The following is a 27,087-nucleotide window of genomic DNA, read 5'->3' as shown; positions in this document are numbered from 1 at the left end:
GACTAAGTCCTGACTAAGCCTGCGCTGCGCTGAGCGTCTGTGATATGAGTAATTACATCAACGTCAGACACAGTCACTGATAGGGGCACCTGATGTATGGTCCATATTGGACCTTTAGAATCAGTGCTCTCCCTTTAGAGAGTTCCCTTTCCCTTTCCTCTTGGTCGATAGTAGATTCAGCAGCCAAACAATAGACTGCATAAACAACCTCTAGAGGTCAGCTGCTCTCCTTATTTTCTATAGACTGCTGCTTATAAACATCCTCTATATATACAGATGGTCCCTTACTATTCAATAGACTGCATGTAAGGCATTTATTTTTTATTTTAGGGGGTGGATCAGCTTTAATATTGCAGATTGTAGCTTCCATCAGTGTAATTGTCTGCATCATTTCCAATCCTCCATATCTTTTTTGTTGTTGTAAATATATAGTACCAGTCAAAAGTTTGGACACACCTACTCATTCAAGGGTTTTTCTTTATTTTTATCATTTTCTACACTGTAGAATAATAGTGAAGACATCAAAACTGAAGTAACACATGTAGTGACCAAATAAAAATATATATACATACATTTTAAATACATATTTTCCTTTATTATTTTCCACTAACCCTACCACTCCTCCCCTAATTGGAGTAAACTAATTAACAACACTTAGGCTTCTACTTCCAGCTTATACATACTATATACATTTTACAGACACAATCTATTTTACAACATTGTTTTTAGTCCTTCCTCTACCCTCAACCTCTCCCATCTATTTCTGATGTCCATTCAGTTTGATTTCTATTTGCCATATATTTTTTAACTGTGCTGTTTCACAAAAGTGCTGAACCTATGTACATTTTATGGACACAGTATATTTTACATGAGTTATCTTGTTGTTATTAGTCCCACCCGTCAGCTCCATTCAACCCCTCCCATCTATCTCTAAACCCCTCCCATCTATCTCTAAACCCCTCCCATCTATCTCTAAACCCCTCCCATCTTTCTCTAAACCCCTACCATCTATCTCTAAACCCCTCCCATCTATCTCTATTTGCCATACATTTTTCAACTGTGCTGGGATGTTTAACAAAAGTTCTAAACCTTTCTATTATCATAGTTTCTACAGATTGTAAATTAAAGATAAATATTTTTGCTAAAAGTATTATTATGTTATTGATCGATTGACTATGAATTTTCAAATCACCCAGTAGTCCTATTTGCAGAGTTAGCTCCAGGTAAATGTTGCAATTCTTCAGCCATTCCTCGACCTGTGACCAAAAACAAGCTACATGTGAACACTACCATAATGACTCTGTCTCTTCGCAGCAAAATCTGCAGAGCTGGGAAGGTTGCACTCCCCCCCATATTTATAACGTTCTGGCGTCATATTGCGTTTCAGCTCATGAACTATGTGCATGGAATCAGTACATCCAAATTCTCTTACCAACTGTTATGCAGTCTATATGGCACAGCTGTCCATTTTTTGGTCCTGGAAACTGTTTTTTTATTTATCACAATTTTCTTTAAACTATTTTGGTCTTTTAATGCAGGGCCAACAGACAAGTACCTTACTTTTTCTCCCTTCCACTTGCCTCTTCCATTTTCAAATCAAATCAAATTTTTCACATCCACATGGTAAACAGATGTTAATGCGAGTGTAGCGAAAGGCTTGTGCTTCTAGTTCCGACAGTGCAGTAATATCTAACAAGTAATCTAACAATCGCCAACAACTACCTAATACACAAAACGTAAAGGGGTGAATGAGAATATGTACATGTAAGTATATGGATGAACGATGGCCGAGCGGCATAGGCAAGGTGCAATAGATGGTGTAAATACAGTATATACATGTGATATGAGTAATGTAAGATATGTAAACGTTATGAATAAAATACAGTATATACATGCGATATGATAAATGTAAGATATGTAAACATTATTAAAGTGGCATTATTTAGAGTTGCATTGTATAAAGTGACGACTTGTCCATTTATTAAAGTGGCCAGTGATTGGGTCTCAATGTAGGCAGCAGCCTCTCTGTGTTATTGATTGCTGTTTAGCAGTCTGATGGCCTTGATACACCTGTACTGACCTCGCCTTCTGGATGGAAGATGTGTGAAAAGGCAGTGGCTTGGGTGGTTGATGTCCTTGATGATCTTTTTGGCCTTCCTGTGACATCGGGTGTTGTAGGTGTCATGGAGGGCAGGTCGTTTTCCACTGGTGATGCGTTGTGCAGACCACACCACCCTCTGGAGAGCCTTGCGATTGAGGGCGGTGCAGTTGCCGTACCAGGTGGTGATACAGCCCGATAGGATGCTCTCGATTGTGCATCTGTAAAAGTTTGTAAGGGTTTTGGGTGACAAGCCAAATTTCTTCAGCCTCCTGAAGTTGAAGAGGCGCTGTTGCTCCTTCTTCACCACACTGTCTGTGTGGGTGGACCATTTCAGTTAGTCTGTGATGTGTAGGCCGAGGGACTTTTAATCTGGTTGTAATCTGAATGAATGTGGCATGTAAGGCATTGTTATTTTAACCTGCCCGTTCCATATTTGTCTGTTGAGACTGGGGGAAATAAACTAAGAAAATTGCTCTGAGAAATCCGGTTCTCTCCTTTCAGTTGCGAAACTGCACCCGAGCAGAATAACAGCTTTTTTTTGTGGGGAGGAAGAAATAACACAAATATTTTTCTCTCCCTCAGAGTTTTAACCTCCAGTGTTCTTCCTATGTAAATAAACCACTAACTCAGTTCAGATCCAAACCGTTCAGAAAACTACCTTACCTCGTAACCCCACATATTTCTGTTATTTTGTACAAATGTTAAATATGGAACTTGGTTAATTTAGGGCAAGTGTACATTTCCCTCTGGCCTGGAATCAAAATGGCTATACTACCAACATAAAACATTCCATATCATGTAATAGGCCCTAACTGCTAAAAACCACCCACAGATAACACCTCTTTATATAAAAAAGAGAAAGTGTTTCAGTGCAGAGCTCGGTGGATTAATGCCACATCAAGGGTAGATAATGACTGCTTTTACCCTGTAATAACACAGTACTACTGACACACTGAGCCCCAGACAGATACAGACACAGTCTCTCTCTTTCTGTGTAGTCTAATAACTATGCAAGGTTTTGGGTCCTCCCACAACAGGTGTTTCAGTAAACTTTCAAATGATACATTCAACATTTCTTCTTGTGTTGGAGATTTGTAAAATAGAATGTGTTCTCAGCCTCCTAACCTGGTAAAATAAGGGTTCAAAATGAAGATGAAGATTGCATTATAGCTAACACAGCTGACATGATAGCTAACACAGCTGACATGATAGCTAACACAGCTGACATGATAGCTAACACAGCTGACGTGATAGCTAACACAGCTGACGTGATAGCTAACACAGATGACATGATAGCTAACACAGATGACATGATAGCTAACACAGCTGACGTGATAGCTAACACAGCTACTAGGAGTATATTCAAGGAATAAAAAATGAAGCCCTATGATTCTCTTCAAACCCATCTGACGATGGCAGAAATCAGATTGAAGTGGATAGTCTGATAGCCACAGTAGTCCATTCCCCGTGATGAGAGGAGACATCACAGCACGTTGATGGCACCTTAATTTGGGAGGACTGGCTCGTGGTAATGGCTGGAGTGGAATCAAATCAAATCAAATTTGATTTGTCACATGTGCTTCGGCAAACTAACAATGCCTTACATGCCACATGAATTCACATTAATCTCTCACTTTTGGTTATTTGAAATTGAAATAATCTCCAAAATATCACTATTTTTATAACAAGTCATAGAAAGTTGGTTGCAATTTCAGATTTATGTGGTTAAACTCAAATATACTAATTGATAAAAAAACATGATTTTTCGATTCAATGTTTAAAAAATGTATAATATTTGTAAATTATATCATAAATAGGAGTGGTGGAGTTATGTCACACATACAGCTAACAAACATGTATGGAATTGTTTGCTCTACCCAAAATTACAACCAACTAATTAGTGTTTATACATTTTTTTGCGGTAATGCTGCAATTTAGTTGGTTGTAGTTGGTTGTAATTTGATGGCGCCGACAGAGAGGGTTGCCTAGCTTTGAGCTCTTAGGAAACTATGCAGTTCTGTTTTTTTATGTATTATTTCTTACATTGTTACTCCAGGAAATCTTAAGTCTTTTTACATACAGCTGGGAAGAACTATTGGATATAAGAGCAACGTTAACTTATCATCATTACGACCAATACGACTTTCCCAAAGCGGGTCCTCTGTTCGAACCACCACCCAGGACAATGTATCTAATTCAAGTAGTCGACACAAAACAACAGCTCCGCAGAAGGGGCAGACGAAGCGGCCACCTGGTCAGGCTCGGTAGACGTGCACATTGCCCACCGATCTCGAGTATACTACTAGCCAATGTCCAGTCTCTTGACAACAAGGTAGACAAAATTACAGAGAGACATCAGAGATTGTAAAATTCTCTGTTTCACGGAAACATGGCTCTCTCGGGATATGTTGTCGAAATCGGTTCAGCCACCAGGCTTCTCCATGCATCGCACCGACCGAGATAAACACCACTCTGCGAAGAGGAAGGGCTTGATGATTAACGACTCATGGTGTAATCATCACTGGACTATATGCAAACTGGAAACCATATATCCCGAGGCAGAATTTATTGTAGCTGGGGATTTTAACAAAGCAAATTTGAGAACAAGGCTACCTAAATTCTACAACAGGTACTGGTACAGGTACAACCTTACAGTGAAATGCTTACTTACAAGCCATTATTAACCAACAATGCAGTTTTAGGAAAAATACCCCCCAAAAATTGAAATAAAAGTAAATAATTAATGAGCAGCAGTAAAATAACAATAGCGAGGCTATATACAGCGGGTACCGGTACAGAGTCAATGTGCGAGGGGAACCGGTTAGTCGAGGTAATTGAGGTAATATGTACATGTATGTAGAGTTATTAAAGTGACTATGCATAGATAATAAATAGAGGGTAGCAGCAACAAATAGTCTGGGTAGCCATTTGATTAGATGTTCAGGAGTCTTATGGCTTGGGGGTAGAAGCTGTTTAGAAGCCTCTTGGACCTAGACGCTCCGGTACCGCTTGCCGTGTGGTAGCAGAGAGAACAGTCTATGACTAGGGTGGCTGGAGTCTTTGGCAATTTTTAGGATCTTCCTCTGACACCACCTGGTATAGAGGTCCTGGATGGCAAGAAGCTTGGCCCCAGTGATGTACTGGGCCGTATGCACTACCCTCTGTATGCCTTGCGGTCAGAGGCCGAGCAGTTGCCATACCAGGCAGTGATGCAACCAGTTAGGATGCTCTCGATAGTGCAGCTGTAGAACTTTTTAAGGATCTGAGGACCCATGCCAAATCTTTCAGTCTTCTGAGGGGGAATAGCTTTTGTCGTGCCCTCTTCACGACTGTCTTGGTATGCTTGGAACATGTTAGTTGGTTGGAGATGTGGACACCAAGGATCTTGAAGCTCTGAACCTGCTCCACTACAGCCCCTGCTCCACTACAGCTCCGTTCGCCATTCGGTCCTCCTTTTCCTGTAGTCCACAGTCATCTCCTTTGTCTTGAGAATGTTGAGGGAGAGGTTGTTGTCCTGGCACCCCACGGCCAGGTCTCTGACCTCCTCCCTATAGGCTGTCTCGTCGTTGTTGGTGATCAGGCCTACCACTGTTGTGTCATCAGGCAAACTTAATGATGGTGTTGGAGTGGAATGGTATCAAATACATCCAACACATGGTTTCCTGGTGTTTAATACCATTCCATTCGCTCCGTTCCAGCCATTATTATGAGCTGTCCTCCCCTCAGCAGCCTCCTTTGCATCATAGATATGCACTGTAGGCTGATGTTTTTCTGTCAGCCGTGTAAAGGGCCTCCTAAGTCGGAATAGCATGGCATTCTAGCTCGGAGACTTTGCAGAGAGGTGTGTGGGTGTGTGTGTTAGGGGGTTCTCATTCCTGCAACCTCTCTCTCTGCCTCTGGCGTTCTCCATCTAGCATTACCCTCCTGCCCTGGAGCTGTTCACTCTCTCGGGCCTAGTAGTTGTTTCTTAGGGGTTGAAGTTTAGATTCAAGCCCTCAAGGCTTTCAAAAGTTTAGTCTCATGCTGAGCAGAGGAAAACACAAAAACACTCTGATCCCCAACCAGAAAAAAAAACCTATTCTGCTGAGCTATTTTCCTATTGTGTGCCTGGGAGTTTAATTTTGTGTGTGTTTGCGAGTTGTCTAACCTCTCACACACTGCTCCCTAGGCTCTTTGGTGTTAGTATTCCTTCCCTTCAGTGTGTGTGCTGAACCTCAGCAGCAGTGAGAAGTCTGAACACTATCCTCTCTCTGGATGCATGGGGTACGAGGTGCTGCAGTACACCTGACTGGAGGGCAAATAGGAAAAAGGAAAATACGCAATTGTGTGTGTGTGTGTGTGTGTGTGTGTGTGTGTGTGTGTGTGTGTGTGTGTGTGTGTGTGTGTGTGTGTGTGTGTGTGTGTGTGTGTGTGTGTGTGTGTGTGTGTGTGTGTGTGGGTGTGTGTGGGTGTGTGTGGGGGTGTGTGTGTGAGAAAAGTCCAGTGGCTCTGTTCTGTGCAGAGAATCAATATGGCTCTCTGCTAGACCAAAGCTACTGTCTTTACCTCCGTTTCCCTAACTTTATTCTTTCCTTCCTCTCTTCCCTCTCGCCCCACCTCTTTCTTTTCTTTATTTTTTTAATCCCCCTTTGCTTCTCTGTTCCTTCCCCCCCTCTCTCACCCTGTTCCCCTCTTGCTCTCTGAAATTATGATTCTCATTCGGAAATAGTTCCATGTAGTGGAGGGCCTAGTCGTTAATCAGATCGTCACCTTTTATCTCCTGTAAGATGACTCATGCCTGGATCTGCTGAGGGTTGGAGGGAAAATACAGTATGTTACTTGGGTTCTATCTGATGATTCTGCATGTAGAACAAGACCCATTTCTCACGGTAACATAGCCCAGATCACGTTTTCATGTGTGACATGATGAGAGCCTACTGTAGGTGTTCCGTGATTAGGGAGATGAGGTTTGAACTCTAGGGAAAGAAAACTGATGTGAGGAATCCACTTTTCACATCTCTCTCTCTCTCTCGCTCTCTCTCTCTGTGTGTGTGTGTGTGTGTAGAAGAGGTGAAGAGGCTCATTCAGTGAGGGATGGTAATTAGCTCTCCGTCACTCATTAACACTCTGCCATTGGCTTTGAGATCACTGTGGCACATCAACCGCCAGTGCCACTGTCCTCTAGGTAAATTATTAGCAGAGGCACACAAACACACGTGAAGGGCTTGACATTCCTCACCAAGGCTATGTAGATGTAGATAAGGGAAAACACTGGGTCAGCGTTTTTGTTGTTTAGAAATCGAAATGTCCTCAGATGCGGTTAGAGGGAGTAAGTGGATGTGAGAGAGAGCCTCCTGTGCTAGGTCAGTGTGTGTCTGTCTGTCCGGCCGTGTCCGTGTGTCCACGTTATGAAGAGCACACTGGGAGTTATCCATAATTGTAAGCATTTGATAATGGCCACTAAATATAGAAACTGCACTGTGAGAGGTAGAGAATAAAACTGCACTGTCTGTGCAGTGGCACGTGAATGAGAGGGGGAGAGAGAGGGAGGGAGAATTGTTGTGTTTACTGCAGGAGGCTCTCTCGCGCCATGTGTGGTGCGATTCAGAAGTCAGGAATAACCGTTGAGTGTTCTTTTAACCTCCCCTGCTCGGACGACCTTCAACGCTGAACAGTCGTCACTGAGCTGAGGCACTGCAGAGGCATGCAGGGTTAAGTTACTGGTTATCATCAGCTGTGTGACTGCCTGTCTGAGTAACCATTACAGGCCTCTCTGATAGTATGACACGACTGCTTCTGCATGCCAGAGCTGGGAGTGTCGTGTGAGTTTGAATGTTTCTGTGTTGGTAACTGTATCATCTACATAGAGTCTTGTGGTTGAAAGAAAGTGTGTGTATTTAACCTTCAGTTAAATGTTTGACTGTGAGTCAGTGTTTTTGTTTCCATAGTCATTGTAGACCTAGTTTAAGTTCATAGTATGTTGATCTTTAAAATGGTGTGGTGCTGAACCAAAGGTCTCTGCTTTCTCTCTCACGTTTCTGGGCTGTAATGCGGGTGGTGGTGGCGCCCTTGTGGGTGTGTTGTGTGCCCTGCCAGTGTGGTACTGCCCAGTGAGCGTGCCCAATCCTGTCCTATCTGAAACAGCCAGGGTGCGTACCATTCTTTTAGCTATCAGAATCTGGCACAGAGATACTATCACATTGAACAGTCTTTGGTTTGTTGTTGAGCTTGTGACGCCCATGCAATGTCTGTGTTATTTCCTGCAGTACTGCAGTGTGTTTGTGTTGTGTGTGCTGACTGGCTACTCTCTATATCTGTATGCTACTGACATCCATCCCTTCCAATTCAAGATTGCAATGCAGGGTCCAGATAACTCCTCTCTCTGGTCTTTAGCTACCTCACTGTGTGTCGTATGACATTACGAAAAGTCTAGCGCTCTACTGTCTGGTTCCAAACAAAGACTTTGGCATTTTCTCTGTCTTTTTCTTCTCTCTCTCTCCCACTGTTTTTCATCCAGGGCCATTTTGTTTTGTGTTTGTTTGTGATGGTAAATGGGGGGATTGCAGTGTGGGGTTAAAATGGAGTTTAAGGGGTCAGATTTTCACAAGGTCAGAGTTTGGAAGAAGCGGATCAAAATCCAAATGGGATTGATGATGATAGAATGGGCTCTTAATAGGGTTTGGTCCTGAGGCTATGTATGTTAAAAAAAACTATCTGGCATCGATTAGTTCACCATAGGCCTTTCTCAGTGGACCGCAGTAGTGTACACACACACACACACACACACACACACACACACACACACACACACACACACACACACACACACACACACACACACACACACACACACACACACACACACACACACACACACACACACACACACATACCAAGAAGCAGAGAACGGAGAAGGTTGGGCTTATCTTCTGCTCGTTTGATCTTCTGCTTCGGAAGGTCTTGCTAGATCTCTAGAGGATCTCTCCCCTCGTTCACCCACAGGGTTGGCCCTCTAACAAGACGCCTGCTTCTCTCGCATTGGAACATGAGGGGGAATATAGAATATCTCATGCGGCTGGGGTTTAGCTTGTCATCACAGGCTCAGCTTCTTAAGGTTGAAGATAACAGGTTCGGAGGAATGTGGTGTGTGAGTGTGTGGCTGGATGGGGGATGATGGTTGTTGGAGTAGAAGAACAAGGTTGAACTCTTTGACCTGACCCTCCCTTGTATCTTACTCTAACCTGCTCTCTGAGCTGATGTATAGCTGTAAGCAGGTGGTCTTTGACCAGGAGCTGTCTAGGATCATATAACAGATTTGACTGACACACACGCTAGCTCCTTTTCAGTCCTGATAGGCCTTGTCCTCTAATCAGTGACCTTTGAACCCTAACACTGTGCTGTCTGTATTGTCAGATTACATGGGAATAACTATTATCAGGACACGTTCTTAACACTGACACTGAGGGGTATACACATTCTGGTGTCTTCAGGATCCATCCCTTTTTAAATATTTTCGCCTGAAATTACATACTCAAATCTAACTGCCTGTGGCTCAGGCCCTGAAGCAAGGATATGCATGTTCATGGGACCATTTGAAAGGAAACACTTTGAAGTTCATGGAAATGTGTAAGGCATGTAGGGGAATCTATACCAATAGATCTGGTAAAAGACAATACAAAGACAAAAATCAACCGTTCTTTTGTATTTTTTTGTAAATTTCTTTGAAATGCAAGAGAAAGGCCATTATGTATTATTCCAGCCCAGATGCAATATACATTTGGGCCACTAGGTGGCAGCAGTATATGAGCAACTTTTTAAACTGATCCAATGAACCATTGCATTTCTGTTCAAAATGTTGTATCAAGACTGCCCAAATATGCCTAATTTGTTCAAAATTGTGCACTCTCCTCAAACAATAGCATGGTATTATTTCACTGTAATAGCTACTGTAAATTGGACAGTGAATTTAAGCTTTCTGCCAATATCAGATATGTCTATGTCCTGGGAAATGTTCTTGTTACTTACAACCTCATGCTAATCACATTAGCCTACGTTAGCTCAACCGTCCTGTGGAAGGGACACCGATCCCGAAGAAGTTTTTAAGTCCCTTAGTTCTGTTCGTTTTGATTGGTGTGAACACTATCTGCACTTGGAAGCCCACTAAACAATGCACCATGGTTCGCTCAGAACGGGCGGTCTTGGTCCGGTTCAGTTCATACCGTGGTGCGGTCCGCTGCAGGTGAGAACGCAGTCCGAACCAAACACAGTCATGCCTTATTATTGGACGTTTGATGAAATGCATGCAGCATCATAACTTGCGATCTCTGAAAAAACATTCTGTGGGTAGCAGCAGCATTTATTAGCTCAACCAATGCACATTATGGGAGACTGAGGCTATTCCGTGGATAGACTATTCACGTCGCAGTTCGAGCAGCTATTGTGCTGCATCCTCCTGCATGTTGTTGGAAGACTAGAGCGAAAGTAATATACAAATTGGGACACACAACTGATGCTTCATGTTAATCATACATGGATCTAACGTGAGCATTTTTTGTCCAATAATGACTTCATGGGCACATGATTTTGTGAAGGAAATGTTGTTTGTTTAGCATTTGGCAACCGGGAAAACTACAGTACCAGTCAAAAGTGTGGACCCACCTACTCATTCAAGGGTTTTTCTTAATTTTTACTATTTTCTACATTGTATAATAATAGTGAAGACATCACAACTATGAAATAACACATATGGAGTCAAGTAGTAACCAAAAAAGTGTTTAACAAATCAAAATCTATTTTCAATTTGATATTCTTCAAAGTAGCCACCCTTTGCCTTAATGACAGCTTTGCAAACTCTTGGCATATGTGGGAACTCCTTCAAGACTTTTGGAAAAGCATTCCAGGAGGTACCTGGTTGAGAGAATGCCAAGAGTGTGCAACGACATTATAAAATCCATGTACACAAGTAACAAGTGTGTAATTAAATTTGGCAAAACACAAAATGAGGTGGAAACTGAACTGCACTTCCGAACCTCCTCCTAAATGTATGACCATATTATGTCATTGTCGTCATTTTAAATACAAATTTGTTCTTAACTGACTTGCCTAGTTAAATAGGTTCAATTTAAAATGACCACAAAAAAATACACAAACCCACAAAGAATTTTGGTAAACTCCCATATCAATTGGGTGAAATACCACAGTGTGCCATCACAGCAGCAAGATTTGTGATCTCTTACCACAAGAAAATGGCAACCAGTGAAAAACAAACACCATTGTAAATATGTGTATTTATTTTCCCTTTTGTACTTTAACTATTTGCACATCATTACAACACTGTATATATACTGTACATAATATGATATTTGAAATATCTTTATTCTTTTGGAATTTTTGGAAGTGTAATGTTTCATATTTTATTGTTTTTCACTTTTGTTTATTATTTATTTCACTTGCTTTGGCAATATAAACATACATTTCCCATGCTAATAAAGCCTTTAAATTGAATTGAATTTAAAAATTGAGAGAGCGAGAGAGAGAAACAGACAGAGAGAGTGAGGAAGATCAGAGATGACACCACATCATCCCCCTCCCCAGAACATCACATGATCATGAAGCTAACTGTGATGATGTGCTTTGCTGTCTGCCTGGGGGGCCTATAGGGATCAGAACCCAGCAGGAAGTCTGGTTAGATCCATCCCATAATATATGGGCTCATTTGGAATCAGACCTTGTTGGCTTCATAGGGCCAAATCTCCAGTGGGTTGTGTCTTCTCCCATTCCCTTTCAACATGCTAGAGCTTGTAGCTCGTTTCTGTGTTACCACAAATATCCGACTGATTAATTCTCTTAAAGTCAGCTGTCACCTTCCTTACATACATATAGTTGAAGTCCGGAGTTTACATACACCTTAGCCAAATACATTAAACTCAGTTTTTCACAATTCCTGACAGTTAATCCTAGAAGAAATCCCTGTCTTAGGTCAGTTAGAATCACCACTTTATTTTAAGAATGTGAAAATGTCAGAATAATAGTAGAGAGAATTATTTATTTCAGCTTTTATTTCTTTCATCACTTTCCCAGTGGGTCAGAAGTTTACATACACTCAATTAGTATTTGGTAGCATTGCCTTTAAATTGTTTAACTTGGGTCACATTATTTAAGTTGGATGAATTTCGTCCGAAATGTCCTTACAGAGCTGGTGTAATTGAGTCAGGTTTTACGGCCTCCTTGCTCGCACAGGCTTTTTCAGTTTTGGCCACACATTTTCTATAGAATTGAGGTCAGGGCTTTGTGATGGCCACTCCAATACCTTGACTTTGTTGTCCTTAAGCCATTTTGCCACAACTTTGGAAGTATGCTTGGGGTTATTGTCCATTTGGAAGACCCATTTGTGACCAAGCTTTAACTTCCTGATGTCTTGAGATGTTGTACATAATTTTCCTTTCAGGTTATGTTGATATAGGACTCGTTTTACTGTGGATTTAGATACTTTTGTACCTGTCTCCTGCATCTTCACACGGTCCTTTGCTGTTGTTCTGATTTGCACTTTTCGCACCAACGTACGTTCATCTCTATGAGTCAGAACACCTCCCCTTCCTGAGCGGTATGATGGCTGCGTGGTCCCATGGTGTTTATACTTGCGTACTATTGTTTGTACAAATGAACGTGGTACCTTCAGGAGTTTGGAAATTGCTCCCAAGGATGAACCAGACTTGTGGAGGTCTTACAATTCTTTTTCTGAGTTCTTCGCTTGTTTCTTTGGATTCTCCCATGATGTCAAGCAAAGAGGCACTGAGTTTGAAGGTAGTCATTGAAATACATCCACAGGTACACCTCCACTTGACTCAAACCATGCCAATAAGCCTATCAGAAGCTTCTAAAGCCATGACATAATTTTCTGGATTTTTACAAGCTGTTTAAAGGCACAGTCAACTTAGTGTATGTAAACTTCTGACCCACTGGAATTGTGATACAGTGAATTATAAGTGAAATAATCTGTCTGTAAACAATTGTTGGAAAAATGATCTGTGTCATGCAACAAAGTAGATTTACCAAAATTATAGTTTGTTGACAAGAATTTTGTGGAGTGGTTGAAAAACGAGTTTTAAGGACTCCAACCTAAGTCTATGTTAACTTCCGACTTCAACTGTATGTATGTTATCATGAATTCCTCTTATATTAGCCATATCGCAATATGCTAATTCTCACTCACATCCTCTTACAGTTAACATATGGTGCTGCATTTAATTTTTGGGCTGTGTGTCAGGGGTGCCACATTAAGTTTATGGATTGCTTGCGCTCCCCATCCCCCAAAAGTTACCCCACGCATAGGGGATGAGATTAAGGGGCTTGGGTCAGCGGATTTCGGCTCGGTGCCCCCCATTTTAAGCCTGCCTGCCTGCCCGCGCCCCCTAGATTAGATTGATAGGGTCAGAGTCCAACCCCCCTACAATCCAGATTATATTTATAGGATTCCCCTACTTTCTGATTGGGTTAATCCCTGCTCTTAATGACGATTTAATCAAAGAGGGGATGCGGTTGTTTTGGTGGGTTGAGCTTTGGTTGGACGGGGGCTCGTTTGAGGCCCATGTGGTGTGTGATAGCACTCAAAGCGGGTGGATACAGTTTGTCAATGTAGTACAGGCTTGGCCATGTGTCACCCGTTATGGTATCCCAAGGCCAATGCTCCACAGTGCTAGCCTGTGTGTAGATTGGTGTTCTCTAGGTGGCCTGAGATCCTTGACTCCTTTTTCCATGCTACAGCCAGAAACCTTTCCACCATTCTAGAGCCATTCCAGTCTTCCAGTGAAAGCCAACTGTTGTTCTCAGCTGGAATGTGTATCTGATCATGTTTATGCTGTCTGCTTTCCTGCAATCTCTATATCTTTCCCCATCACGTGAGATGTCCATCATGCACGAGACATGTCATTTTCATGCCTGGCTGTAACCCACTGAACTAGTTCTGCACAGGATTTTTTATTTGAACTCCGTCTGTAACTAGTTCAGTTTCACAAATGTCATTTTAAAGTGCAGATTTCCTTTATTCTCTAAAGCCCTCAAACTCAACTCTTTTTTTTTCATTCTTCCCCTCTAAACAGGGACAGCGGGCTCCAGACCTTGTAGGGTAAGAGTTGAATACCCCTGCTCTAAAGGAAGGAATTACTGGGATTCTGTTGAAACGCAGAAAAATGACTTAATCTGGCCACAGTCACGTGCATGTGTACTGTAGAGCGTGTACTGTAGAGTGTGTACTTTATAGTGTGTACTGTAGAGTGTCAGGATCAGAGAGAGAGTGAGAGGAGATAAAAGCAAGGTCAGATGTCTGATAGTCTCAGGTAAATCCAGACGTAGGGATTGTAGTCCAGCTGAGAGACAAAATGAGAAATTAAAATCTCCATCAAATGGATCACTGGGGATTGTAAATGAAATCTGTAATCAGAGGGTGATTATTCTGAGAGAGAGAGAAACCTAGAGTCTCTCTGCGTGACCAGACATTTCTGAACAGGCAGTGATAGGGCTGCCTCATGGTCCATTAAGAAATTAGGGTCAAAGTCCCGACAGAGGAACAATTAATAGTGAAGTGAAACACGGCATTATTGACTAAGGGCCATTATAGCAGCAAAGAGACAAAAATGGATCAGATAATTACAAGCCCTCTCTCACTGTCACACTCTTGTGTGTCCCTGGCCTGTGGTAGTAGAGACATCTTCCCTTTCTAAACTGCTCTCAATCTGGGGAATTTGGATGATTTCCTCATTTTATCTGCCTGTACTCATAAATGATCTTAAGAGCATTGGACTATATTCTGTAATCAGAGAGGGACAGTGTTTGTCCAGGAGGTTTCCTATAGCCTGTCTTCTGCTTTACTCAGATTGGTTCCTAAATGTTTGAACTGCCTTCTGCTTGGTTTCTGGTTGAGCATGTGCAGTATGGACTAGCGTCCTATGGGTGGAGAGGGTGGGGGAGAAGAGGGAGTCGGTATGGACAAGAGAGGGGGATGATGGAGGGAGGAATAGAGGTGTGAGAGGAGGATGATGGAGGGAGGAATAGAGGTGTTTAGAGGAGGATGATGGAGGGAGGAATAGAGGTGTTAGAGGAGGATGATGGAGGGAGGAATAGAGGTGTTAGAGGAGGATGATGGAGGGAGGAATAGCGGTGTTTAGAGGAGGATGATGGAGGGAGGAATAGAGGTGTTAGAGGAGGATGATGGAGGGAGGAATAGAGGTGTTAGAGGAGGATGATGGAGGGAGGAATAGAGGTGTTTAGAGGAGGATGATGGAGGGAGGAATAGAGGTGTTAGAGGAGGATGATGGAGGGAGGAATAGAGGTGTTAGAGGAGGATGATGGAGGGAGGAATAGAGGTGTTAGAGGAGGATGATGGAGGGAGGAATAGAGGTGTTAGAGGAGGATGATGGAGGGAGGAATAGCGGTGTTAGAGGAGGAGGATGATGGAGGGAGGAATAGAGGTGTTAGAGGAGGATGATGGAGGGAGGAATAGAGGTGTTTAGAGGAGGATGATGGAGGGAGGAATAGAGGTGTTAGAGGAGGATGATGGAGGGAGGAATAGAGGTGTTTAGAGGAGGATGATGGAGGGAGGAATAGAGGTGTTAGAGGAGGATGATGGAGGGAGGAATAGAGGTGTTAGAGGAGGATGATGGCGTCCAGGTGGAAACTGTTATGACTGAGGGGTTATTGCTCCAGGATATACTATTTTAGGAGGGAGAGCTTTTGGGACAGCACTCTCCTCCTCTCTGTTCTGTTTAATTGGTTCTGTCCCCAGCTGAACCTCCGCTGAACAAGTGGGCTCATTTCAAAATGGATGAAATTCCAAATGGGAAAAGTAGCTCAGGAGATCAGCCGAGTAAATCCTACATGCTGGAACTCTCTGAAATAGTGTTCACATGCTTGTGCTCTTCTCAAGCCTACAGTAGCCTTTCCACTGCATTTACCAAACCCTAACCTCTCTCCCTTCCTGTCTCGCTCTCTCTCCAGGCGTTCGGACAAGCCTACTCCAACCATAAGAAGGTGGCTGCAGACGGGGAGAGCAGGGAGGAGTCTCTGATCCAGGAGGCGGTGTGTAAGGAGGCCTATTACGAGCAGCGGGTCCTGGAGCTGCAGACGGAGCTCCGCCAGGCCCGTAATGTCCTCACCAACACCCAGTCAGAGAACGAACGCCTGGCCTCCATCGCCCAGGAGATGAGAGAGGTAAGATAGAACAGGTTCAGTTGCCACATCCTACTATAGATGCACGTTTGCATACAGACTAATACGCCACCTGATATTAAAACATGTAAGATTATATTTTCTGGACAGGTGTAGACTCTATTCACAAAAGACACATTGTAATCCTATCTTGATTTGATCTAGGTTCTAGTTGACTACCCATTACTGGATTTGTAGGGCAAGGCGCTTGCATTGCCAGGGTTGTGGGTTCAATTCCCACGGGGACCAGCATGATGAAAATGTATGCACTCACTACTGTAAATTGCTCTGGATAAGAGCGTCTGCTAAATGATGTAAAATATTTTGGGATTATTTGTGATTGGATTTGACAATAGGTATAGACTGGGTAAATGAGATCAGATCCTATTGTTGAGTATTATATGTGCATGTATGTAAAAAAAATGACACTTGCACATGCTCAACTACACAATTGCTGATACACCCACACACACACACTTTCGACTTCACAGATACGTATGTACGCTCACGTACCTGCACTTGCATTGAAGCTTTCCCAATATCTATACTTGGCGACACTTGCGCAATGTACACACCCATGCAAATTTGCTGTACATTCAGATCTTGTTTATTTATACCCTGCCCGTGGCTACTAGACTACAGTTCCAGACTTGCCCGACTCCCGTGCTAGCGGTTGAACTCTGCTTGGCGTGTTCAGGCAGGACTAATCACACCCTCACCCTGATAGTTTCACCCCCTGTGGTGAACTGGCAGAGATCAGGCTGATTGAACGAGTACCATAATGGCTGTCGTACTGATGTGGTCCTGTCTCTGCAGCCCTGGGGATCCGGGCGAGGCTAAAATTACAGAAGGAGAGAGCAGGGGAATCTTAACGGCCTGTCTCTGCTGTGGCGTGATGAAGGGAAAGGTTAACGACTGCTTGGTTAAAGAAAATTGTGATACATTTTTTTAAAAGTATACCAGTTTCATGTAAGGACCAAAGAATTGACAGCTGTGCCATACAAATGGCAAAATAGGTGGGAAGAGATTTTCGTTTTAACGATTCCATGGCACATCGATTCAAAACGTAGAGTTTTTCTATGTAAATGATTATACAGAATTCTTGCAATTAACTGAATGTTAAAAACAGTTGAAGTCGGAGGTTTACATACACTTAGGTTGGAGTCATTAAAACTTGTGTTGTTGTCCATCAGTTTGCTCCAATTAAGGGAGGGGCGGTAGGGTTAGGGGAAAATAATCAAGGAAAAAATATTTAAAAAATATATGGGGTGTTGGAAATGATGCAGACAATTACATTGATAGAAGCCACAATCTATTTGTAATATTAAAGCTGACCACCCCTCCCCCCACACACAAAAAAAAAGCTTATTGCGAAAGGCAGATCATATTGATTGAGTAAAACTTCTACTGTAGGCAAGCTAGGCATATCAGGCATTATGCATATATTATGGTTACAGGTTAATTGTTGCATTAGTAATGCATTTATGCTGTGGCACTAGTGCATATTACACAGAGTACAGGCACTAGGTCCTGAGATTATCAGCAGTGCCCATCGGCCAGCCCTGGCGACACTGGCGTGCCTCTCCTCTCCCATCAGATCTGGCATCCTTCCCTGGCTTGAGAGCGCCAGCCGTGCCACCCGCCTGCCCTCTTGTCCGCTATGGGCCAGATAAGAGCCGGTGAGATGCCACACACCACTCGTATCCCGTCACACACTGCCCCACTAACACACATACACCTACATTGTCTCAGAGACATCAGGTCATACATCCCCAATCATCATAATAGCATCATGTATCGTCTGTGCTCTCTTTTGTTTTTAAATGTCATTTACATTCAGGCCTAATTAGTCTCATTAGCAGAGACTGCGTGTATATGTGTGTGTGTGTGCGTATGTGTGCCTGTGTGTGTGTGTCTGGGCTGAGCCAGCAGTGAAGAGATTGAAATAACGAGAGGGGCCGGCATGTTGAAAGGGGGCCAGGCCCCTCTTGGGGAGGTGGTTAGCTTTGAACTGACAGAAGGAGAGGGAGAGACAGAGGGAGAAAGAGAGACAGAAAGAGAGGGAGACAGAAAGAGAGGGAGAGACAGAAAGAGAGGGAGAGACAGAAGGAGGGAGGGAAGAAAGAAGGAGGGAGGGAAGAAAGAAAGAGGGAGGGAAGAAAGAAAGAGGGAGGGAAGAAAGAAAGAGGGAGGGAAGAAAGAAAGAGGGAGAGACAGAAAGAGAGGGAGAGACAGAAAGAGAGGGAGAGACAGAAGGAGAGGGAGGGAAGAAAGAGAGGGAGAGACAGAAAGAGAGGGAGAGACAGAAAGAGAGGGAGAGACAGAAAGAGAGAGGGAGGGAAGAAAGAGAGAGGGAGAGACAGAAGGAGAGGGAGAGACAGAAAGAGAGAGGGAGGGAAGAGAGGGGCTCTCACTTTAAGATCGTTTGATCTGAAGGGCTGTGTTCTCTTAGTAGTAGGTATTAAGGGTGAAATAATGAGGAGGGATTTCTGACACCAGCTGCTGAGCAGGGAGAGGATAAGGTATATACAGTAGATTACAAGAAGGGCAAGACGATATATAGCGGTACCTCACCTCCATAAGCCTAAAAACTGTTCCTGTGGCTCATTCTCCTGTCAAATGTATTTAATCAAAACAAAATAATTTCTCAGGGTTTTACTTTGTTAACAGAAAATCACTAAAGCATGATGTGAGCCCTCTCTCTCTCTCCCTCCCTCTGTCTCCCCCTCTTTCTCTCCCAACCTCTCCCCCCCTTACTCTCTCCCTTCCTTGTTTAACCCCTCTCCCCAAATCCCTCCATGTTGGAACTCATCAGATTTAGTTAAGCTCTGCGACAGCGTTTTGCTGCTCAAGTTAGTGATTACTCCGGTTCTGGGAGGGGAGAGGGTCTGAAGGTCTCCTCTAAGGGAGTTTGACACCCCGTCAGTTTGGAAACACGTCTGCGGCAAGGTAATCAAATCCTCACACTTTGCTTTCAGTCTGGTCGTTTCTTATAGATATTAGGGCAAAACAAATAAAGTACTAACAATTTTCGTCAGGCTCTAGGAAATAGGCCAGTTGCTACTTGGCTCTGGCGACGGAAACAAGTCTTAAGATTGGCTTTATGGAAGCCAGATGTCTTTCTCCAAACATAGCTTATGTTTGACTTAGGCTGTGTCTCGTCTGCAGAGTAACAGTAGAGTATCAGCACCCTCTTTATGAACACATGGATCCACTTATTACCTACATACTTGCACTTACAGTTGACGTCGGAAGTTTAAATGGACTTAGTTTGGAGTCATTAAAACTAATTTGTCAACCACTCCACAAATTTCTTGTTAACAAACTAGAGTTTTGGCAAGTCGGTTAGGACAACTACTTTGTGCATGACACAAGCACTTTTTCCAACAATTGTTTACAGACAGATTATTTCACTTATAATTCACTGCATCACAATTCCTGTGGGTCAGAAGTTTACATACAATAAGTTGACTGTGCCTTTAAACAGCTTGGAAAATTCCCGAAAATGATGTCATGGCTTTAGAAGCTTCTGATAGGCTAATTGACATCATTTGAGTCAATTGGAGGTGTACCTGTGGATGTATTTCAAGCACAACCTTCAAACTCAGTGCCTCTTTGTTTGACATCATGGGAAAATCAAAAGAAATCAGCCAAAAAATTGTAGACGTCCACAAGTGTGGTTCATCCTTGGGAGCAATTTCCAAACTCCTGAAGGGACCACATTCATCTATACAAACAGTAGTACGCAAGTATAAACACCATCGGACCACGCAGCCGTCATACTGCTCAGGAAGGAGACGTGTTCTGTCTCATAGAGATGAACGTACTTTGGTGCGAAAAGTGCAAATCAATTCCAGAACAACAGCAAAGGACCTTGTGAAGATGCTGGAGGAAACAGGTACAAAATATCTATATCCACAGTAAAACGAGTCCTATATTAACATAACCTGAAAGGCCGCTCAGCAAAGCAGAAGCCACTGCTCCAAAACCTCTTTTAAAAATAAGTCAGACTACGGTTTGCAACTGCACATGGGGACAAAGATTGTACTTTTTTATAACTATTTGGCCATAATGACCATCGTTATGTTTGGAGGAAAAAGGGGGAGGCTTGCAAGCCGAAGAACACCATCCCAACCGTGAAGCACGGGTGGTGGCAGCATCATTGTCACGTCCTGACCTTAGTTCCTTTTTTATGTCTCTGTTTTAGTTTGGTCAGGGCGTGAGTTGGGGTGGGCATTCTATGTTTTGTAGTCTAGGTTCTGTATTTCTATGTGTTTGGCCTGGTATGGTTCCCAATCAGAGGCAGCTGGCAATTGTTGTCTCTGATTGAGAACCATACTTAGGCAGCCTGTGTTCCCACTATGATTTGTTGGTAGTTGTTTTCTGTTGTGTGTCTGTACCAGCCAGAACTGTTTTGGTCGTTCTCTTTGTTATTTTTGTTATTGCTGTGTTTATTAAATAAATATGAACACATACCACGCTGCACCTTGGTCCTCTCCTTCCAACAGACGTTACAGAACTACAGAGAAAAACCGGACCAAGCAGCGTGGTAACCAGGAGCAGAGGGTTCTGGACTCCTGGACATGGGATGAGATTTTGGACAGTAAGGGACCCTGAGCACAGGCTGAGGAATATCGCCGCCCCAAGGCAGAGCTGTAGGCAGCTAAAGCCGAGCGGCGGCGTTATTAGGAGTTAGCACGGCAGCGCAACAGGGACGAGAGGCAGCCCCAAACATTTCTTGGAGTGTGGCTAAGTCAGGTAGGAGACTTGAGCCAACTCCCCGTGCTTACCGTAGCGAGAGGTGGACCGGGCAGGCACTGTGTTATGCCGTGAGGCGCACAATGTCTCCAGTGCGCAGGCATAGCCCAGTGCACTACATCGCAGCTCCTCATATCGGGAGGGCTAGAGTGGGCATCGAGCCAGGAGCAATGAAGCCGGCTCAGCGCATCTGGTCTCCAGTGCGTCTCCTCGGCCCGGGTTATATGGCACCAGCCCTACGCACGGTGTCCCCGGGTTCGCCAGCACAGTCCAGTGCAGTCTGTTCCACCGCACTTGCCGGGCTACGGGGAGTATCCAGCCAAGACAGGCTGTGCAGGCTTGGTGCTTAAGACCTCCAGTGCGCCTCCACGGTCCGGTCCATCCGGTGCCTCGTCCACGCACCAGGCCTCCTGTGGCAGCCCCACGCACCAGGATGTCTCTCCGTCTCCTCCCTCCAGGTGCTCCCTCATGTCCAGTGCTTCTAGAGTCTCGCTCCTGTCTAGCGCTTCCAGAGTCTCCCTCCTGTCCAGCGCATCCAAAGCCGCCCATCAGTCAGGAGCTGCCAGAGCTGCCCGTCAGTCAGGAGCTGCCAGAGCCGCCCGTCAGTCAGGAGCTGCCAGAGTCGCCCTTCACACCAGCGCTGCCGGAGTCTCCCGCCTATTCGGGGCCTATGTCTCTGTTTTAGTTTGGTCAGGGCGTGAGTTGGGGTGGGCATTCTATGTTTTGTAGTCTAGGTTTTGTATTTCTATGTGTTTGGCCTGGTACAGTTCCAAATCAGAGGCAGCTGGCAATCTTTGTCTCTGATTGAGAACCATACTTAGGCAGCCTGTGTTCCCACTATGATTTGTGGGTAGTTGTTTTCTGTTGTGTGTCTGCACCAGCCAGAACTGTTTTGGTCGTTCTCTTTGTTATTTTTGTTATTGCTATGTTTATTAAATAAATATGGACACATACCACGCTGCACCTTTTCCTCCCCTTGCAACAGCCGTTACAATCATGTTGTGGGGGTGCTTTACCGTAGGAGGGACTGGTGCACTTCACAAAATAGATGGCATCTTGAGGTAGGAAAAGTATGTGGATATATTGAAGCAACATCTCAAGATATCAGTCAGGAAGTTAAAGCTTGGTTGCAAATGGGTATTCCAAATGGACAATGACCCCAAGCATACTTCCAAAGTTGTGGCAAAATGGCTTAAGGACAACAAAGTAAAGGTATTGGAGTGGCCATCACAATGCCCTGACCTCAATCCTATAGAAAATGTGTGGGTAGAACTGAAAAAACCGTGTGTGAGCAAGGAGGCCTTACAAACCTGACCTAGTTACACCAGGTCTGTCAGGAGGAATGGGCCAAAATTCACCCAACTTATTGTGGGAAGCTTGTGGAAGGCTACCTGAAACGTTTGACCCAAGTTAAACAATTTAAAGGCAATTCTACCAAATACTAATTGAGTGTATGTAAACTTCTGACCCACTGGGAATGTGATGAAATAAATAAAAGCTGAAATAAATCATTCTCTCTACTATTATTCTGACATTTCACATTCTTAAAATAAAGTGGTGATCCTAACTGACCTAAGACAGGGAATTTTTACTGTGATTAAATGTCAGGAATTCTGAAAAACTGAGTTTAAATGTAGTTGGCCGAGGTGTATGTAAACTTCCGACGTCAACTGTACATAACTCTTTCTCTGTGAATACGGATTTTAGCACCATATTAATGCTGTGAGCCAGTCTTCAGTTTAGTTACCGGTGCTCGACTGGTTCCCTTGTGTGTGGCTCTGTCTGCCTGCAAGTGCCAACCTCATTGTGAATGCAGACACACACACACACACACACACACACACTGGTGCAGTGGCAAGGTTGGCGGCCAGGGCTAATTACCTAGATGGAGGAAATTGGAGTGTATATCTCACTATGTATAGGAGCTAATGACACCCATCCACTGCCACTTTATGGGCAGAGGTAGCCAGCAGAAGGCGGGCAGCGGGTGAGGGCACTGAGGCTGCCATTGTGATGGGACTGAGGACTCTGAAAGAACCCTTTGTCAGCTGGGTTTCAAATTAGGCAGCTAGGGATGGAGGGAGAAAGGGAGCGGGTGGAAAGAGGAGAAGAACATCCGTTAGGAGGAGGAGAAAACAGAGACTCCGAAATGTGATGTGTTTGTTTCTTTTTCTGGCATATGCTTGGCAGCCCTGATTTAGTCAAGGGGATGTTTTTCTCCCAAACCTCTGTCAGTTGGTCTGTCATGTGACTCCATAGACAGAGTTGGGTCACCTTGTGATTGTCGACCTTTTTCCTCTATGAGAGATTTGGAAATAGGTGAACGATGGGAGCTTTCAGAAATCAATTTATTTCAATCAACTGTATTCCCTATGGGCCAATTATTACATGGGCCAATTATTCATTATTATTATTATTATTACGTGTCAGTCTCGACAACATAAACAAGTCTTGATACAGTACCCGTCTGCCGTCGGATGCAGAGGGTCTTTTATGTGATAAATAATTGCCAGACAGGTTCATAAGGCGAGCTCGTTTTCATGAGGTAATGACCCCACTGCACCTCAATGACCTACCATGCTCAATAATCATCCATCACAGTTGACCTATTGCTAGTAAAAGCCTATACACTACTCAGACCTATAAACCATCTAAAATCGCAGCTGTCTATGATTGACTGTCTGAGATATCCTATGAATGCATTCTCAATCCTGTAGCCTCCTCCCGCCCCCTCTCTTTCAATTGATCCCGTTTAACATACCACTTGTATACGGCGTTCATACGTCACATGTAAACGTGTCTGCCGTCTATGAGGCCCATAGACACCCAGCCAGTGACTGAGAGCCTTGGGCAGTGATAAGCCACACTTCTATGCCACGGTGCGAGCTACAGTACAGGATTAAAGCCATACAATGGGTGTGGTAATGACCGTGACTCCATTAGACTCAAGCGCTCATGTCACAGACTGAATCTGTGCTGCCTCCCGTGCTCTTTTCAACACTCACAGAATTCCCACAGTGAGCCGCTCAAGAAATGAACTAATTCACTCACAGTCACACAAAGACGGATTCATTATCACTGCACTGTTTAGTGTCTAGTCAGACATGGTAGCAGAAATCCCCTTGCAGATACACAGTAGAGGACAGGGATAGATAGTGTAGTCGTGTAGCCTGCACTGCTCCCATGTCTAGCTGTCTGACCAGTAACATGTAACATTCCATTTTTCTCCCCCTTACACATTACATTAGTGAGCTCTGGCTTAGCCAATCAGAGTAATGAGCTGGTCATTCAGACATGAAATATGATAGTTTTGTCCGCCTCATTTGACACTGTGGGTAGACTTCTCAGACGTTAAGCTGCCCCTTTAAATTCACAAGCTCAATTATAACTCTTGAATTAGCTGGATTAAAGACCAGACGGAACGAGGGAAGGAGAAAAAAAAAGATCTAGAAAATGCTCAAGGGCAAGAATGGATGTTCTAGAATGTCAGAGGTTGGGTTGTAGGGTTTTTATAATAGAGGAGTAGCTCTTCGAAGGAGATGGTGAATGGTTATAGAATGGTGATGGGGGCGGTGATTCTTTCTTCTAAATATTAGCTGGCATAAGCCCAATATAATAAAGGTGTATTCTACCTTGAATGATCTCCTCCTGTATTGTGATGGGGAGAGCAGCAGGAGGGAGGGAAGGAGACTAAAAATAGGGAAGAAAATAGGGGTAGAGTGGGAAGGGATAGAGAATTAGAGCGAGAGAGAGAAGGGGAGATTGAGATTTGAGAGAAGGGGAGAAATGGGGAATGGGAAGGACGGAGGAGGAGAAGGGAGAGAGTTAGAATGAAGGAGGGCTGAGGTAAATGACATGTACAGTTTCTACACTGTACAGCTGTGTGTCTAATCTGATGACATTGACTTTGTGGCGTTAGATCCGTTTACGGGGAGCCAACCTACCCCGTCTGCCCAGAGCAGGTGTGAAACCAGGGGCACTATAAGCCCTCCAGATGTTCCCTGGGTAATCTTCCCACCCCGCCCAACGATACCTCGCCCTGCCCCCATCCCCCACCCTTCCCGATTCCGTATGTCTCTCAGATTGATGGCTATTTATAGTCACTAAAGCATGGCTCTCTTAAATACCTTTAAAAGATCTGCCATTGATTCGTAATGATATTTGTCTTTTCGTATCTGTTTTAAAGGGCCGGGGGCTTTGAAAGTGTCACACTGGCCCCACGTCCAGTAACACCAAAGTGGTTGTTCATGTTGGATCGATAGGCTGGTAGTCAGTCTGTACAACAGCTGTCAGGCATGCGCCCACGTACTACAGTTCACACTCCAGTGCACACACACAAACACACACTCGCACAGACCCTCCTCCCCTCCCCTCACACACACTCAGACACGCACAGGCAGACAGACAGACAGACAGACAGACAGACAGACAGACAGACAGACAGACAGACAGACAGACAGACAGACAGACAGACAGACAGACAGACAGACAGACAGACAGACAGACAGACAGACAGACAGACAGACAGACAGACAGACAGACAGACAGACAGACAGACAGACAGACAGACAGACAGACAGACAGACAGACAGACAGACAGACAGACAGACACAAACTAACTCACACTAATGCACATACTGGACATCACACATTTATGACCCCTGGACACGCAGAAACACTCATTCACATTTATGTGCATGTATGCACTATATCACCCCTCTAGATTTACACACAAACACAACCACACACAAAGGGAAGACTAGAGAGCTGATCTTTTAGCATTCTTTTCAATGCTTTGAACGTGACCTTGAGTGTGTTTGTCCCAGTCACGGTGTCTGGGGTGTTGAATAGAATGAAAATCACTCCCAGCAACAAGCGGGATAAAATAATATCTATTTTTACCCAGATTCTGACAATACAGCAAGATTTCAGACCTACACTATTCCCATAGAATTGTCTCTGTACAGTATGTGTGTGGTGGGGGTTGTGAGATGGTATGTCTGATTCCCATCGTCCTCGTCTCTCATCCTGGGGGTAGAACCGCTGTACTGGGCTGAATCAGGTCTCAGGGACATTTCAATTTTCCTTATTTTGCTCTGTAGGCTTCTCTACGTTTTCTACAGCTCTGAGCAACACAGTCTCGCTAGACAATCTCTATCTGTAAACGGAGCTGGACAAGGCTGCTCCTGTCCGTGTGATAGATAGATCTAATAGAGTTCACGTTTGACCTGGAAAGAGAACTCAAGGGTGACTGTTTGATATGACACGCAGCCTCTAAAAGCGATACACCGAGAGGAGAGGGGGGATGCGAAATTAAGCCAGGCAGTGCCGTCATATCAGTAATCCCGTCTCGTGCCATCTGGGTTCGTCCCTTTTTTTCTTTCCGGGGAAGGGAAATGGGAAAAGGTAAATGTGGTATTTCACAGAAACACACTCCAGATATCCCATAGTATTAAGACCAACCCAGAGTCTAACCACAGTTTCAAAGCCTACCTAATCGACAGCAGTGTTAAGCTCAAACACTTTAGGCGTCAACTTAAAGCTTTGCTGAGCCCTAAGCTGGTTAAGACTCAGTATGCTGTAAAAGGCAGTTTTAGTTGTGAAATTTGAGCTGGAGAAAGTGAAGTGTTGAGTACAGTTCCAGTAGGACTGAATCAGCTCATAGGAAGGAGCTGACCTCTAGAATCGACTGAGCTAGTGCTTCCATGTCTTTTACAGAGGCACTCACTGCATCCCCTACAGAGAGAGGATTAGACCAGTCAAGGACTTTTCAATAGTACTCAAATGTCCTACACACATACAGTATACTGCACACGAGGCTTAATCTAACACACAGCTACATGCGCCTACTTACACACACATTAACATTAATGATCTGAAGCATTAGCCAAGCACACATACTCCCTGGTCAGGTGGGTTTGAGTGTTTAGTAAGGCAGCTGGTGTGTCCCTATAGTGGCAGTAGGCAGGGGGGTCTTCATAAACCATACATCTGTTCATGCTAATCAGAGACCTCCCCTTGACAGGGTCCTTAAAGGTAGCACGTCA

At 44.0% G+C, this 27,087-nt stretch overlaps 1 protein-coding gene across 1 annotated transcript in view; it reads left to right on the top strand.

Annotated features, from left to right (window-relative positions):
• LOC124031687 (protein bicaudal D homolog 2-like) overlaps nucleotides 1-27,087 on the top strand; it is an 81,958-nt gene that overhangs the window by 29,487 nt on the left and 25,384 nt on the right. Inside the window, exon 2 of the mRNA XM_046343248.1 lies at nucleotides 16,073-16,285. Coding sequence (XP_046199204.1) covers nucleotides 16,073-16,285 — 213 coding nt within the window. The remainder of the gene's footprint in view (nucleotides 1-16,072; nucleotides 16,286-27,087) is intronic.

Source organism: Oncorhynchus gorbuscha, linkage group LG03 (genome assembly GCF_021184085.1).
Source record: "Oncorhynchus gorbuscha isolate QuinsamMale2020 ecotype Even-year linkage group LG03, OgorEven_v1.0, whole genome shotgun sequence".
NCBI classification, from domain to species: Eukaryota; Metazoa; Chordata; class Actinopteri; order Salmoniformes; family Salmonidae; genus Oncorhynchus; species Oncorhynchus gorbuscha.
This window is presented reverse-complemented; position numbering and strand designations above follow the sequence as displayed.